Source organism: Plodia interpunctella, chromosome 16 (genome assembly GCF_027563975.2).
Source record: "Plodia interpunctella isolate USDA-ARS_2022_Savannah chromosome 16, ilPloInte3.2, whole genome shotgun sequence".
In the NCBI taxonomy this organism is placed as follows: domain Eukaryota; kingdom Metazoa; phylum Arthropoda; class Insecta; order Lepidoptera; family Pyralidae; genus Plodia; species Plodia interpunctella.
The window spans coordinates 2658023-2675175 of NC_071309.1; the positions used below are offsets into that span (position 1 = coordinate 2658023).

A 17153-nucleotide genomic window follows, 5' to 3' on the forward strand; every position below is an offset into this window, starting at 1 on the left:
CTATATATTACTCTTAGATTAATAAAAATATACTATATTCTCAAACTCTTTCAATAAATCTAACCGCACGGAGGATTCTCAAAATATAACTAAGTAGGAACTAAAAAAATTCGAACTGTCATTACACAATCAATTTGACAATAATGCAAAAAAATACTTGTTAGCAATCATTAGCAAAATAAGATTACTTTTCAATTATAATGTAAAATATTCGGTGCGGTATTTAGTATCCGAAATAAATACCTGTGCTACTTTAATAAAAAATATTTGGCCCATTATTTAAATTCTATAGTTTTATAATAAAGACATTTGAGAACTCTATACAATGTCAATATTGGGAGAAAATAGCGTACCTATTTATTATAACAAGGAGCACACCGATCCAAAATGTTTTGAAGGTATGTAAGTAGTTAATATGACATGTAAGTTCTTGATCCCAAGATAATGGTTGGTTTGTTAGTACATTGAATCTGAAAGTGACACGGTAATTTTCTAAGAATTCTCGGCTTAAATAAGATTTCAAAGAGTCAAGATTTTGGCCTAAAACGTCCATAAAATTACGGCGTAAAAAGTTTAGGTTACGGGCCCATAAAATTCAAGTTTGGTCATATAATATTTTTTTTAAAGCTGGATCTTGAATTTTTCTCATGTATATAAATTATATATCAAGTACCTATGTAAAAATATAAAGGAATATTAGATTTTTCAAATATTTCTTTATTGTACTTTTGCATTGCACTAGCACTGTAACCATGGCAATACTTCAGTCAGACTAATAATGTGCAATGGCAATACTTAATACTGTCAGTGTCAAACCCTTGTACAACCAATACCTACCTACACAAACAACCACAACACAAACATCGCAGTGAACGGCTCTTAGCTCTTGGTCTACCAACTCCACAAATAATCATCACAACAAAACATAAATTATGTAAACAACACCCACAAGACTCTTAAAGCGTACCTAAATTAATTTAAAAACATTTATCTGTTCATCCCAATCTATGTAACTAGTGTATTACACGTATTACATCATTAAAATGTCTCAAAAGAGTGCTCAAAGGTCTAATATAAAATCTAGAGTTAGAGTGTGTAATAAACCTGTGTTTCATCTTCAAGACAAGAAGGCAGACGACAATGAGCTATCCAATGGTATGATCAAATCAGCTCAGCGTACGGGACAGCTTAATTTATCAAATAAAGGCCTTGGGTCAGGTGAGAATAATTTAATTTACCATATTTAAACTCGAGCTCAAGGGCAAGCTAACAATTGCGTATTTTACATGCAAGTACCTATATCGCAAGTGTGTGGTGTTTAGTCAACTGCAAGAATGCAGCTGTTATATGGTTGAAGTTATGCTTATAAGTTTTCATACTTTTACATTACCATCTGTGAACAAAAATTCTGTATTCACACTGCTTAATAAACTCACTAATGATTAAAATAAAACACTGTCTACTACCTATGTTTTATTTTTATATTACACACATTTTTGTAGTACCAGACAAGGTGTGGAAAATAGAAGAACTTGTTTTGAATGATACCAAGGAGATTGACTTTGGGAGGTCAGACACTGACAATTGGTGGAATGTTGAGCCTTTGAAAACCCTGGACTTGAGCTCCAATTCCATAAAGAAAATATCTCCTGATGTAAAGTTTTTGCAGCATCTAGTCACTCTCAAGGTGAGGTCTGGTATAGGTGTTAATATTTTTTATATTTTGTCACCACATTAGCATATTTGTTTCTTCAATAATTCATTCTCCAATGAAATGAATGGATTAGGTATATAATATGTAAATTCCTATTAAAAGCCCTACTAAAAGCTGTAATCACCTCATCATTGCCCAATATTTATGTAACATTTATGATAGTTATAGTCAATATGTTTTTTAAAATTTAACTGTTTTAGCTCCATGACAATGCATTGACAAGTCTGCCACCAGAGATAGGAGAACTCAAGAGTTTGTCAAACCTGAGCTTAGACCACAATAAGCTCACATTGTTGCCAAAACAATTTTACAAGCTTACAGAACTAAGATGGCTGAGCATATCAAAAAATCAATTGGAAAAGATAGAACCGGACTTTGGAGACTTGGTTATGTTGAAGTTTTTGGTATGTTTGTTTTGTTCTTGGCAAAATCTAGTGTTTTATGAATTAGTCAATAGGTATTAGTTATTAGACCAACAGAGACAAGGCAAAACTATATTTCTTAGATAGATGTTGTCTCGGGTACATCTCAATAATACTAAATAGACTTTCCTCCAATGCACCTACCTATATTTTACAAATACCTACTTTCCTATTTAGAATAGTCATGTGCACTTAGATGATCTTGTTTCTATGTTTGAAGTGTTTTTTATTGTCACTTTGACATTCTCTCTCTCTCTTTAATCTTGGCATGTTTCCTTTGCATTGTAAAATTAATATGATTTCTGATGTGTTAAATAAAAGCAGCATTTGTTTCCTCGGAAAAGTTTAATTTATCAGCTATAATATAATATTTTATTTGTTGGGTTTTGTATTGTATAACTATATAATATTAGTTTATTAAAAAAATCTTTATTTTAGAGTCTAGCACACAATAAGCTGACAGTTTTGCCACCGGGCATGGGCTATTTGGTGCGGTTGGTGGAGCTGAACCTCTCCAACAATCAGTTATGTGAACTGCCACCTGATCTAGTCAATCTCAGAGGTAACAACATTTATTTACTACCCATTTCTTTACTTCGAGAAATGTTTTATAAAAAATATGTTTAATAGAAGGCCAAAAGTCAAAAATAATAAAATCTGGCACCATTAAAAAAAGTCATTTTTTCAGTTTTGGTTTTCTTACCAATAAAATCTAAGGAAACTCAAAAGCTCCCAAAGTATGTAATAGATTGTTTGCTTTTAGGTCAATCAATAAATAAACTTTTTGTTGCCATTATTTCAGACCTGAAGAAATTAAACTTGAATAATAACAATTTGAAGAGATTACCAGCTTTAGGTGAACTTAGGAAGATGGAAGTTTTGGAAGCGAATCATAATGATATTGAAGAGTTACCCGATGTCTATGGATGCACAGCTTTAAAAGAAATTTATTTGGCTAATAATTACATTAAGGTAATTTAAAGATATTCTAAAGTTTTTATAATATTCTTCCATACTGGTAACATTTGAAAGAAAAACATAGAGTATTTGAGCTGTTGACTTATCCATCGATAAGGAAGGCGGAAGTGGATTTTAATGGGATGAAGATCATTACAATAATAAATACATTGAAAAATTTGTAAATTGTATTCCTTTTTTTCAGGAAATTACTGAAGAGTTCTGTGATCAGATGCAGCATTTGAGCGTGTTGAATGTAAGGGATAATAAAATTGAAGTGTTGCCGGAAAATGTTTGCTTGTTGAAAACACTGAAGCGACTCGACTTGACTAACAACAGTTTAAATAAGTAAGTTGCTTACAGAGTAAAGATTATATTACCTACAACAGCTGCCCCCCCCCCGCCCCCAAAACAGGCTGGTATTACGAATAAATAATACGATCCTATTTGAAAATCTAAATACGCAAAACCACAAGAAAGAAATATATTGATTAGTTGATGTTTTTACATTTTTCTACTTTAATAATCGGGTGTGCGCGTTTAGACTTGATGTATTTATTTTGGTTTAATTTATTTAGGTGCGCCCGGGGGTTTCGCTCCCTTGAAATTTGGGGGTAAAAAGTACCCTATGTGTTTTTTTATTTATTTATTAAGGTTTACCAACATTTGTTTACATCTATACTTAATTTTAGATTTTTACACAAAACAGTTTACTAAATGTAACAAATACTTATAGGTAAACACGACATGCATCAATAATCTTAACGAGTTAGGGTAGCTTAAGCTAACGAAGAAGTTCATACAAAGAATATTAACTAATTTGCTTAGGTTCTAGATATTAGATAGCAGCTTTCCGTATCTTACCCAAGGAATCTGCATGAATATCTATTTATATTACGCAATTCAAAATATTTGCCAAGGAGTTGTTTTTGTTGTGTCAATGCGGCGGAACTATAATCATTTGTACACCTAAACTTTAAAAATCCACATCAAAATCCGTTGTGTAATTTTAAAGACATATATAGGGACAAGCAGCGGGAAGCCATTCTATTTTATACTATGTAGTGATTTAAAAAATCCATATAAAATCTATATCCCTAGATACAGCCATTATATATTCATTAATCTACTAAGTCTTGGCACAGGTGAATTTGCGCCAAATTTAATTCTACGGAAACAGGGACTAAGTGGTTCGATACTTTTACGCGGATATCTAAATGGCACTCGAAATTTAAATTTACTTAAGAGTTGGGCAGTCTAATGAGTTATTAAACATTTTCCATGCAAACGTAAGATCCAATTGAGTTAGTTAAAGATCCGGTTAATTAAAGATTCAACTCTAAAATGTGACAGACGATTTCTATATGAAGGTAATGTGTGTTTAGAGATACCAGTAGAGTATGTGTTCTTCCAGGTTATATTCTACCCATGCGCCAAATTTAATAGCAATCCGTTCAGTAGATTTTTAATAGGTTTAGCAGGATCCTACGATTGACAAAATCAACTATTTGGTCAATCGTAGGATCCTGCTAAATCGATAATAAACGAAACTAACGTGTAGTGGTAATTCATTAGCAGATTGGTACTTGTGTATGTTTGTATTTTTCAATATTTTTCAACGTATTTTTTTATTATTTTAGATTGCCCAGAAATCTAGGCCTCCTGACACAATTGCAGAGTATCAATATGGAGGGCAATAAGCTGTCGTTCGTGCGACAGGACGTGATCAGCGGCGGGACCGACCGGATGATGAAGTTCCTGCGGGACCGCATCACAGAGGAGCTGGTCGAGGACACTAGAGCCACCAGCAGTGAATGGCCTGATAAGTAAGTGTACTATACACTCAACATATCTTTATTACATATGCATATAATAAAACTGCAAGTGGGCTATGTCGTATATGTACAGCCATAGGAGATGTTAAAGAAAAATAATTATGTGGGGTCTTTATATACTAATAGAACCCAACATTTTTTTTTAGAATGTTTGTAGGTCTGTCTTTCTGTATGTCTCTATGTTTGTTGCTGCATCACACAAAAACTACTTTCACAGTTGTATTGCGGATGGTCTAAGTTAAAATCTGGTACTTATTAGTTTCACCGCGGTACGTTGCTTAGAACTCGAGATATTGACGATAAATGAGCGGATTCACGAAATAAACGCGGGCGACACTGCGGGCAATATTGCACATTTTTATTTTCGTTGAGTTTTTACTTTATAAAGGATTTTATTAGGTAATATATTTATTTTATACAAAAGCTAATCACGATTTACGACGGGGATTTTGGTAACCACGGTTTTAAAGAAAACTAAAAAATTAGTAAATTATGACAACTGTGTTCAATAGAAAACTATAATACTTTCTAATCAAATTTATCATCTAGTGTAGCTTATTTTGTAGTACCACTTGTTTAGTTTTTGCTAATAAATAAAAGAAATGGAGAAAACTGTGCAACCACTATCGAACTATCAAGCTCTAGCAGCTATCGAGACCAATAACCACGGTGAATTAATGATATGGATTATTAATATAAGTATGTACTTATTGTCAGGTACACGTTAAAGAAGAGCCAAGCGTTAATGTTGCCAGCTAAAGGCCTGCAATCAGTGCCGGACGAAGTGTTCGCGGCGGCCGCGGCCGCTGAAGTTCACATCGTCGACATGTCCAGGAACAAACTCACTCAGCTGCCCATCGGGTAAGACTCTCTCTCTCTCTCTCTCTCTCTCACTCACTCATTCACGCGAGGTCCTATTCTAGGGCGGGACTGTGGTCCCACACCTGTAATAACACGCTGTAATATCATATTAATATAATAAATGGAAGTGTTTGTGAGAATGTATGTGTCTACTGGCGAATTGTTATGAAATTACAAATAGGGTATTTTTTATCCCGAATTTCCTACGGGAGCGCAACCCAGGGGCGCAACTAGTTATAAATAACTATGTTCGATCAGAACAGCTCTCTTTTATCTCCTCATGTCCCCGGTTACGATCGAGGCTGTGACCCCGGGAAGCCCAAAAAATAAACCCTATATTCAAGATTCTGTTGTGATTTTACAACCGGCAGTGTTGAAACTTTAAATTGGATCTTCGCAAGATTCCTATCTTTCCACTTCGTATGTACATAAAGTTGGATTTTAATTGCACGGAATTCTGACATTTCATAAATATTGCCAACATTGAAACGGTCTGACAGACAATGGAAACCAGTTGACTGAATTTTTTTTAAATGAATTTTTTGTTCCAATTAGACAAACTAAAATTTTAAAATTTGTTGATAAATATGAAATGATAATTAGGTTTATCATATTATCAAAAGTTTCCGAAGTGTCGAAAAATTACACCTGTCAGAATTCAGTGGAATTAATTATCAAGACTAGGTGTTTGCTACACCCTGTATAGAGAATCTTCCTCAGCTCGTTAACCTCCCGCATGCAGATATTGCGGTTAGTATAGTTAAAATAAATAAATAAATAAAAATAAATATTTAAAAAAACCCAGGGTATTTCAAGTGCGGGACACACTGGCGCAGCTGATGCTGTCCTCCAACAGTCTGTCGTCCATCCCTGCAGACATTAGGTGCTGTGTCCACCTGCAGTACCTCGACCTCAGCAAGAACTGCCTGTCAGACCTACCACAGGACCTCGCACATTTGAAGAACTTGAGAGAACTAGTCATTTCGAATAATAAGTGAGTTTAAATAATATTATACGACAGTTAACCTTAACTATTGCATAATTTTTATACCACATACGAAGGGCAAATAAAATAAGGTGAAAGTTCAATGACACTCACATAACTAAAATTATTATCAAATAAAAAATTTAGAGATAAAAATAGATATTTAGAGTCATTGTGAATTATTTGGTCTGTTGTCTCCCCAACTGATGTATGTTACTAGTATGGTGGTTTTTTTTATTATTTTAGTTTATAGCTCGTGTTGTGAACATGAGAAATACGACTTTAAAGAAGTTGTCATCTTTCATTTCTGTTTGACAATAAATTACTAATTTTTCTCGTCAGGTTCCCGAAAATACCGCGATGCGTATACGAGCTGGAGAAGTTGGAGATCCTGCTAGCGGCCGAAAATCAAATCGAGGAGATCAACGTGTCTTCAGACGCGTTGGCCAAGCTGAAAAATTTGGCCGTTCTGGATCTGGCCAACAACAGCATCATGACCGTGCCGCCCGAACTTGGCAACTTCACGCATTTGCGGTAAGTCTATTTATTGTTTTAAACATTATTTTGTGATTTTCAGATTCTCAAAAAACACGCCAGTGCCAGAGCAGCACTAAAATATGATGTAGGTAAGTAAACAGCGTATTTTGACATTGACAAGACCAAAGTATGACAAGTAACATTGATTTTTGCACTGGCAACGGATTGTTATTCATGTGTTTGGTGCCGCCATCTGGTGTGATTTTTGCGTAACATTACCAATTAGAGTAGTTCTAACGACGGAGAATTCGATGGTAGAATTTATTCAAGTAAATAAATATTTCATTTATTTCAAGTCACCAAGGTATCTTTATATACTATCGGCAAACAGTTCGTCGAACTTGGGTGTTTCGATTCGACGTAAATTTTTATTGCCATAAATAAAAACTCTTTTACAAACTAAGCAATGTTCATGCATTCACGTAGACCACTGTCCGAGTTAGACGTATTGTCATATCCTAAAGGAGTCTTTTGTTTATTTGTGCTTTTTAGGTCCTCGAAAATCACGCCAGAGTGCAGCACTAAAACAATAATATTTTAACATTAATACTTTGTTTGGTAAACATTTCAACCGTCCTAGTGCCTAGTACTATTGCTTATTATTATTACCTTTACATTGATACCGTTTTACCATTTTGCTCTTACTTGTAAATATAATTTCGGTAGTTATGAAAACTGGTATGACTACTTCCATTTACCGTTTTATGGTGTAACGAACGCGATGCCGGCCATCGACCTTGACCGTTACTATTAATATATTAAACGAACGACAAGCCACGACCTACATTAAGTTCGAAATTTTTTTAAAATAGTTACACATACAAAAACAGAATCTCTTATAATTATCACTTAAAACAAATGAAGTAATTTGTCTTTCTTTTAATAAATGCATCTTTGTTGTTTTAGTTCAAATTTTAGATTATTTTTTCGTTCAATTAAGTGCTCACAAACATTCGTGTTCGTTCTGAGCATCGAACCCAGTCCTCCTGAATAGAAAACTCTAGATGTATTAGTTATTTTATTCCATAAAACATAATTAAACAAAATACAGAAATAGTAATAGCAACAGCGGATGTATCCCAGGGAAGGATATATTCCAATAAATCGTCAATTTTCCCAATATGAATGTTACATTGCAGGACCTTGGAGCTGATGGGCAATTGCTTCCGGCAACCTCGGCACGCGATCCTCGCGAAGGGGACCGCCTCAGTTCTCTCCTATCTTAGAGACCGCATTCCCACCTAATATACCAAAATGCTGTATATTTTGTTCTGTCTATAAATAGTAGAAAACAAGGTTTTTAACGAGCTACATTTTTTCGCCATTGCAACACCAAATCCATCGGTCGAGATTGGTTGATAAACCCAGTGTTGCCAGCCAAGATGATACGGCGCTCTCATTTAGTTTCTACTTTTTATAGACATACTGTAAATTTGAAATAACACGCTCATATATAAATCATATAAGAGCGCGGTTCAACTAATCCCCGCCCTTGAAATTTACTATTTCGATGCAAAACTATTCAAGTGAGCTGTCATAACAAAAAGCTATCAAAAGTAAGCATTCGGAGCGATATTTCATTTTTATGTCCGGTCTAATGGCCGGTGCAGATCTACTGCGTAATGCGTATGCGTGCGTGTTTATTGTATGGAACTGTATGGTACGGCATAACCATCCAGTATCCCATACTATAAAGCATAAATGTGAATTCCGCAGGTGATCTTCGCCGGCCTTAAGTTGTAGCCAGCGACTTTCATTTATGTATGAACACGCCTAAGATTTAATATTGTAGCGAATCACCCTAAATAAAAACAGTAAACGTGTATGAATGTTTGACCAAAGAAATATTTACCTAAATATGTTTGAATATAAAACTTTATGAACATGTAGTAAATAGTAAAAGTTGTTTGTGCTCTGCTCTCCCTCTCTTTGCTTTCTTTTTGTTTGGGGTCTTCTTTTTCTATTAAATAACTATATTTTTTTACACATAAATTTACTACTTCACCTGCATCAGTAGCTAATGTTTCTATTCACGCATAAATTTTAATTGACCTTGTAAAAATAGCGGAACTTCACAAAATTCAGTTCGTAATGAAGTAATAGTAAGGTCTTGATACGCATCAGTTTTTCCGCATCGCCTGTTGTATGACGTATAATTTTTAAAGTGTTTAAATTAACTTGAAAAATCGAATCTGTAATACTTTTTATTAGAATAAAATTATATATCTAAAAATAAATATTATGATGTAAAGTTAAACCCTAGAGTGCTGCAGCCTTTTTGGTTGCATAAAATGTTGCGAAACTATTGTATATGATGTTATTTTGGTGTATGTTTTTGGTGTAAATCCATCAGTCGCACAATACCAAAATGTTTATGTATCAAAACATCCAGTGGTATCAAAATAACCACTTCAAAATGTCCTATTTCACGATATTTACTATTTTCTTGTCGTTTTCTATTCTATTTCTGATCAAAAACCATGAAACTTGAGCTTCATATTTTTTGACAAGAACAATAGAAAAATCACAACGTGAAAGGAAACATAGGATACCATGTGTAGTATCCAAATAGATTATATAAGGCCCCAAACGAAAACGAAAGCCATGTTAATCTGTGTTTGTACGCACGGCGACCTCCTTCGCGGATGCCGAGGATTGCATATGCGGTAATATATAGTGATATAAATAAGTTACATTAGTATTATCATTTGCACAATCAAAATTTCGCCATTTTGAGACGCGTGAATTGTATGTTGTCGTGGGCGCTTTAACCGGTCAATGTGGTAATCTATTGGTGTCGATTGTCCACTTTATGGCTAAAATGGTACAGTAAATGTGTAGATAAATCTTAGATGATGTCATTATGATGATGTTGATGAAATAAAGTTTGATAGCTGTTGGTTGCGTATAAATTTTAAGATGTCTTCAGTTTAATTGACTATTTTTTTTTTCACAGCGATGTGAATTCCAACAAATTGTATTTATTGATCGCCCGACTAATGATATTTTGTTGAATGTATTTTGTTACCGATTTTAGTTTTTAATTCTATTTTGTTATTTCCAAAAATGGGTTTATTGTTGTTAGTTTGTTTAAGTTTATGCATAATGTGAATTATTATACAGAATACCGAGACAGGTTGTGATGTGTATAAATTAAAGCAGCTGATGTACCTTATAATGAAGTTGACTGTTGAGAAATTATAGAATAACACGCTCGTGTATTGGATCAGAATTTTAAAAAATGCCAAATATAACAGATGTTGATATAACGCTATTTTTGATGCAATATTGTATATCGGCCTCTTGGTCTAAGTCATAAGTGTAAAAAATATTATCTGTGAGCCTAGTTTGGCGCTTTTTTAGTTTTTAATGAAAAATTTGACTTGTTAATGGTCTTAGAAAAATGGGAAAAATGAAATGTTTATTGTATTTTCTGGTGAAGGAATAAGTGTTTTCTTTTCACATTATATAATAGTTCTATTTCCATTTTATAATCCGTTTCAATACATATTGCGAACTATTTCGATATCAAGTACCTAATATTTTAATGCATGCTATGCAAGGAATACACACGCTTATGTAAAGGTATTACGTTCGTAATATTCCAGTATTATGGTTAAGTGTTATGCCATAGTAACATTTAGGTAGTTCATCAATTGTTGTTATTAATTGCAATTGTTACTAAAATATACCAGAATCGAGTCATTGAAACCAAAGTTATATAGCCTACTTATGTAACGAAAATTAATGCCTCTTTCGAACGGGCGTGAAAAAAGCTCTCGAGGTTGGCGCATTTTTATTCGACACTCAACCTGCTACCGAGTACATGATAAATACAGTCATCATAAATGCATTTATAACGCGCGTAAAAAGCACCCGTTCGAACGAGGCTTTAAGTCATTGTTATGACATAAAAAATAAATAAGTATAAGGGTTTACTAACACGAATAAAATTGCACAAAATTGTAAAAGATTTATTGATATGATACTAAATTGTAATGAAAAAATCGTAATGATACCTTGTGATGTATTGAATTTGTGATTGCTAAATATATGTATGCGTTGCGTTGTAAACTGTATTTTATTCTAATGAGTATTAAATGTATAACGAAGACCGATATATATCTGATCAATGATGACTTTTAAAAATTTGATTTTCTCTGATCTCTATAAAAATATGCATTAATTCCAGTTTTGCCAAAAATCAATACGTACTATAGATATGGTTCGAGCAGCAATATTGACTGTTGGGTATAGGCCTCCCCCTTTTTTGCATCACTTACCTTTTTACTAATGATGCTTATACCTATAAAGCTTTTATTATGTAGTCTCAAATTATTATAAACTTAACCGAAATAATTACATTATTTACATATACATATATTTAAAAATGCTTATGATATATTTATTTATCACATAACAGAGTATGTATAAAACTTAAAAATAGGAAACTATGTACTAAGTTATATTATAACTTCCTCGTGAAAGAAAAATGGAAAAAAATGTCTACAACTCTGTAATATTATTACTGTACATTATTGACTACCACAGAGAGCTTAATCGACTTCACCTATAATTATCATATCACATATCAGACTCAAATTAATTAAATTCATTCTTCCTGGAGCGTGTAGTTTTTAGGCACACATATCATGGCATTGCCTAGTTTCAGGGGGGCTTTGTCGACGGGGCATTTGATTGGCTTGTCGACGACCGATGCGTGAGTGAGATAGATGACGGCAAGAAGAGAGGCCACGATGAGGAACAGCAACCGGAAGACCTCCATGTTCGAAGCCCGAGAATCGCCGATGCGACCTGAGGTTAGACAGTAAGATTTGTTTTTTTTTTTCTTTTATGAAATGATACGAATTTGTGGAGTTAAGAGCCGATCGTGTGTAATATTCTTTTGTTGTTGTTTTTTTTTAAGTTATCAATTGTCAGAATCTGAAGCTAAAGTCCCTATACCAGATCAAGTGATTCTAAAATATTAGTATTGAACTTCGTTAAAATACTAATGATAGAATTCCGAATTCCTGCATTAGACATTTTCTTCTTTTCAAGTCTACGATACGTTAATGATGTGTTAGTAACACAACTTTGTTTTAACATGCCAAATTAATTAAGAGTTCAAAGCTTATAAACTTAAAAAAGACTACTGATTATTAGTAATTAACGCTTATGTAATAATAGTGATTAAATGCTAGTAGTAATAGCATTCATCATTACCTTTAAGTTAAAATTTATGACACCTATATATTTGTTGATTACGAAATAAAAATGGTATACCACTGCTATAATAATACTGGTAGATAAACAACAATAAATCATATGTTTTCTAAATATACATTCGGCCATATTGTTTGAATAGTAGTCTTTTGTATAAGAATACTAGTTTTTCCATATTTTATAGATTAAATTGTCTATAAAAGAAAAGGAGTGAGTAAAATTGAAACTTGTATTTTGCCGTAAGCTTAACTTGTTTCAAACCGTTTTTAAGTATCCGAATATAATAATATATTATATTCTTGATTTGGAGATCGAATTTAAAATAAATAATAACCACTTAGTAGCTACTAAGCTGATTCGATTGAAGCTATAATGATAATGTAGTATTCATGTGCGCCTCTAATTAAAACTGGAAATCTGCATATTTTAAAGATCATTTACTATCTGAAAATAGTCACAAAAATATTCAGAAATATTTTAAAAAATCAGTAATGTTAGCCTAAATTTCCATTCGAATTAATTATATGATACACTGCGCACTTACCACTCACTTGTGAATTGAACAAAGGATGCGAAATGTGACCTCACTGGTCCGTTCTCAATTAACAACTGAGCATTCGATAGATATATTAATATTACCACAGCTTTAAAACCTGTCGGTAACGCACTCACTCAGCCCTGAACTTTCCAACAATCAGATGTGACATTTTGTAACTGGACTAATTTAAATACGATGCAAAACATGAATTTATATTTCTATAATATACGTGTGTATGTAATATATTTTATACATTGTTTTTAAAAGTTTGCATTTAATAGAATTATCGTAGTAAACAAAGGCGCTTGGGAAATACATGACTCTTAACATTTTTACATTACATTATTAGGTAAAAAGCCGCTAATATATTTTCTATTATATGGAATTCTATAAGTCATTTTCTGTAAATGCAATATCATTAGAACTAAGTAATGTTATTCGATTGATTATGCATTTTACCCAGATAAAAAAAAGTAGCGCCTACATTAATTATGTTAGCAAAATTTTATATCTGTCGGTTGCTATGGTAAGTTGTGTGGATTTGTAGTGAAAAATCAATCTCTCTTTGTAGTAAAAAAATCAGTATATATATATATATATATAACAATTCATGAACACTGGTGAGTTTGCAGAATATTATTTCTGTACAAAAAATCTACATGACGATGTTACAACGTATTTTAGTAAAACCCCCGCCAAGTCGAGTAAAAGAAGCGGCACGGCCGTACCATCCTTTCCTCGAAGCATATCATTATGTTTTGCTTTGCACTGTCAGTAGAACATAGATAGATGATTTTTTATTGTACCACTTCAAGTAAGAAATTAATTTAACTTATCGCAGAATAAATATCATCCAGCCAATAATTGGGTGAAAGAGAAAGAAGTGAACCAAGACGGTGCAATAAACTGGAGAATATAACCTGGAATAACACTTTGTACTTTTATCTAAACTAGGGATCTGATCCAGCTTCGCACGGGTCATTTATGTATGTATAAACCTTCGGGAAAACATAGCCTAAATAACAATAAAAACTGCATCGAAATCCGCTGCTAGGTCGAAAGAAGAATGCTTAGATGGCTTACACACAGACGCGGTGGGCGACTTTTATAGTATTTAGTGATTCCTACAAGGGGCGTAGTCTGATAAATTATGTCAGGGTTTTTCTTGACGTTCAAAATCGCATGCCCGTAAGTGTTGCCGTTGACACGATCATTTCCCGCCACAGGGCTTGCCTCGTCCGAGTCGTATTTCCATAACAATTGAATTAATGTGGTTCCATTATCATAACAAACTGCCTTTGTAGGTCACAACAAAACATTTGAACGTGTGGATAATCAATTAGTTTTGATTGTCATTACTTTTTATTCCAAGTAATTGTGAAGGCATATCCACGCAAGGGCATCTTCGGTTGTACTTAAACAGGTATATACATAGGTATATCTTTGTTCTTCTTTTGGTTTTTCTTCTTTCTTAGGATCATGACAGCAACGATGTCGGTGTAACGAATTAATTGTTCACTTATCTTGTCTCGTCATAATTCGTCTCGTTATCGGCTATATATTATCGCGATAGGTACCTACAGTTTGCCGAATTTTATTATTCTCAGCTATTCGCCAAATGCTCGCGTACCTACACTATTATAAAACTAACTGATTACTTATACACTGCTGGTTTAGTAGGCAATAACAGCGTAGTTAAGTTCACTAGACGGCGGTATTCGTCATGTCAGCCTTTAGACGACTTAATTTAAATCTTGACATTATTGCTAACCATAACACACTCGATAAATTTACATCTCAGAACAAATAATTACAATACAATCATACCTACTTAATGGCACAAAATTAGCGAGGTTTAAAGTATTTCAAGGTCGGAGATAACAGATATTCTTAGATACCTACAGTTAAAATTAGTAAATCAATGTGTTTCCCAATTTTCATTTAAGCCAAATATTTTAAAATTTAAGTTATAAAAAGCTGCTGAAGCAAAATCCTTGATTTTTCTATACTAATATTATAAAGCGTTTGTGAGTTTGTATGTTTGAGGTGGGTAATCTCTGAAGCTACCAAACTGATTTCAAAAATTCTATCACCATTAGAAAGCTACGTTATCCGAGATTGCTATAGGCATATTTTTGTTTTAAAATAAATTAGTTTTCAGCCAGAATAATAAACACTTTTAAAGTAATCGGAAAAAAAAACACCAATAAATATCTTTAGTAGTAGTTAATCTAGTACTGATTATACATGCATACAATGTGCTACAAAAATATGGCATTTAGTAGATACCTATCACAATATCTCTATCTTTTATAATTAAGTAACTAGGTATAAGGCATTTTATATGTAGAAAAATAATGTAAATTAAAGTGTGATTTTTGACAATTATTATTACACAAGCATATTAATCCTTATGGTTAAAAGTTATTTCATTATCAAGATAATTTCACGAAGATAATTTTTGTCCTTTAAAACACATAAATTGAATTCATAGATTCTGAAATATTGTAAAAAATACGCACGCCAAATTATTTCAAAAAGGTCCCCCCGGTGGCGGCACCAATTATCCGCCATGTCAACTTTTTTTCATCTTTGACGGCTTGTAATATTTACGGTAATAGCTTTTGCTTTCTTGCAATGTTTTTTTTTTGTAGAGAGATATTGAAACTCCATTTCCACATTCGCAATATTACGAATCCTCTGTTATTTTTGATAATATAGATGTTTTTTCCGAGTATACTGATTTTCCTTAATATCGGCCTTGAACCTCCTAATATCCGCCGCCTGTCACCCTCATACCGGCATACCTTTTCTAATTAGGTGAAGTTAGACCAAAAAATTACTAAACATTTTAGTTTAACACTGTATCTCTACCAACTATGCAATCTGTGTCTATTCTTCCATGTAGTGTGTCTTGTAAAGAGGTCCTCTGAATACCGTATTGTCGAGATGCTTCTCTGATGCTCAAACTTTGATTTGTTACGGCATTTACTGCAAACGTTATATATTGCAAACGTGTTTCTTTTTGTTGATCTTTACGAGTTTTGATTGGGCTGGCATGATATTACCTACCTGTTGACAAAAATTAAAATACCTACCTAAGTAGTTGTTTCTTTTTTACCACTTCCCCGTTTATTATAAATTTAGAGGGCAGTAGGAAAGTAGGTACCTACCCAATACTAAGGTGGCCGTTATTAAGTATGCATCCATTCCCTTTATATCGGCCGTAGCTTTTAAAAACATGTCATTTGACGTTTTCATGCATTGCCTCAATATCGGCCACTCGGCCGATGTTGAGATTTATCGATAATACTGATCCCTAATCCCGGCCCCGTGATTATTTCATAAAAAAAGGCAAAAAATATAAAAATATATTATGTACTTTGAATGTTTTTTTTTTCAAGAATAAATAAAATAAAATATCATAAGTATATTCAATTCTATTCAACGCAATGCGACGACTTAGAGATTTGACTCGGCAATGCTACCAAATGACGAACGTCCACACCAGCGTGTCCTCTATTGCCAGCTGAACGTTCAAATGTTGAGGCACCCACACCAAACTTTTTGAGGTTATACGTATGGATATAGAGTCGCTTTTTGCATAAAAAATATTGTGATATACGGGCTATTTTTACAGTTATATTTCATTTTCTCGAAAAGGCCGATATTAGGAGGATGCCGACAATAGGAGACTCCACCCTAGGTAAGTACGGCACGCGGCTGCGCGTTCGCAACGAAATCGTATGACTTGATACTTAATTTCGATGTTTTTATACAAAGTTTTCTGTAGTATTCCTACTATCGTGTTCAATCAAACGTTCCTTTCAGAACGACTTTCTCTGTCTACTTTCTTAAATTCTTTGTTAAAACTAGGTTTTAATATTGACCCAATTTCATATATACTTACAATACAAAATGTCTTTATTGCACATAAAAACAATATTAGGTAGTACAAAATAATACAGTTGTGCATACATTTGGACCAATGGTGGGCTTATTGCTAAGCAATCTCTTCCAGCCAGACTTTGGGTAGTGAGAGAGGATAACAGAAGCGGGTGGGCGCAGTATGTATTTA

The 17153-nt window shown here is 33.4% G+C and overlaps 1 protein-coding gene and 1 long non-coding RNA gene across 3 annotated transcripts; one reads left to right on the forward strand and one right to left on the reverse strand.

The window, feature by feature from the left end:
• Positions 1-139: 139 nt before the first annotated feature.
• LOC128676367 (leucine-rich repeat-containing protein 40-like) lies at positions 140-9793 on the forward strand. 2 transcript variants are annotated; one of them, XM_053756450.2, is made up of 12 exons: positions 140-398; positions 1123-1218; positions 1503-1687; positions 1915-2118; positions 2575-2698; positions 2939-3108; positions 3299-3441; positions 4734-4919; positions 5646-5789; positions 6595-6783; positions 7117-7308; positions 8451-9793. In XM_053756450.2, the coding sequence occupies exons 1-12, from the start codon at positions 326-328 to the stop codon at positions 8554-8556; spliced, it is 1812 nt and encodes a 603-aa protein (XP_053612425.1). In that variant the 5' UTR covers positions 140-325; the 3' UTR covers positions 8557-9793. The 2 variants fall into 2 exon arrangements, with proteins under 2 accessions (XP_053612425.1, XP_053612423.1); XM_053756448.1 differs by lacking the exon at positions 140-398 and having other exon boundaries at positions 816-1218.
• A 1478-nt stretch (positions 9794-11271) lies between these two features.
• LOC128676370 (uncharacterized) lies at positions 11272-13208 on the reverse strand. Its single transcript, XR_008405403.1, has 2 exons — positions 13082-13208; positions 11272-12126 (listed from the first exon to the last, which is right to left on the reverse strand). It is a non-coding gene; the product is annotated as an uncharacterized LOC128676370 (long non-coding RNA).
• Between the last annotated feature and the right edge of the window lie 3945 nt (positions 13209-17153).

What these genes read in the sequence shown, in the direction of transcription:
- LOC128676367 (XM_053756448.1), top strand. Translation starts at nt 1,044, where the DNA reads ATGTCTCAAAAGAGTGCTCAAAGGTCTAATATAAAATCTAGAGTTAGA. An exon ending in TGGCTAATAATTACATTAAG is followed by an intron (nt 3,109 to 3,298) that starts GTAATTTAAAGA and finishes CCTTTTTTTCAG; the next exon opens with GAAATTACTGAAGAGTTCTG. An exon ending in CTAGTCATTTCGAATAATAA is followed by an intron (nt 6,784 to 7,116) that starts GTGAGTTTAAAT and finishes TTTTCTCGTCAG; the next exon opens with GTTCCCGAAAATACCGCGAT.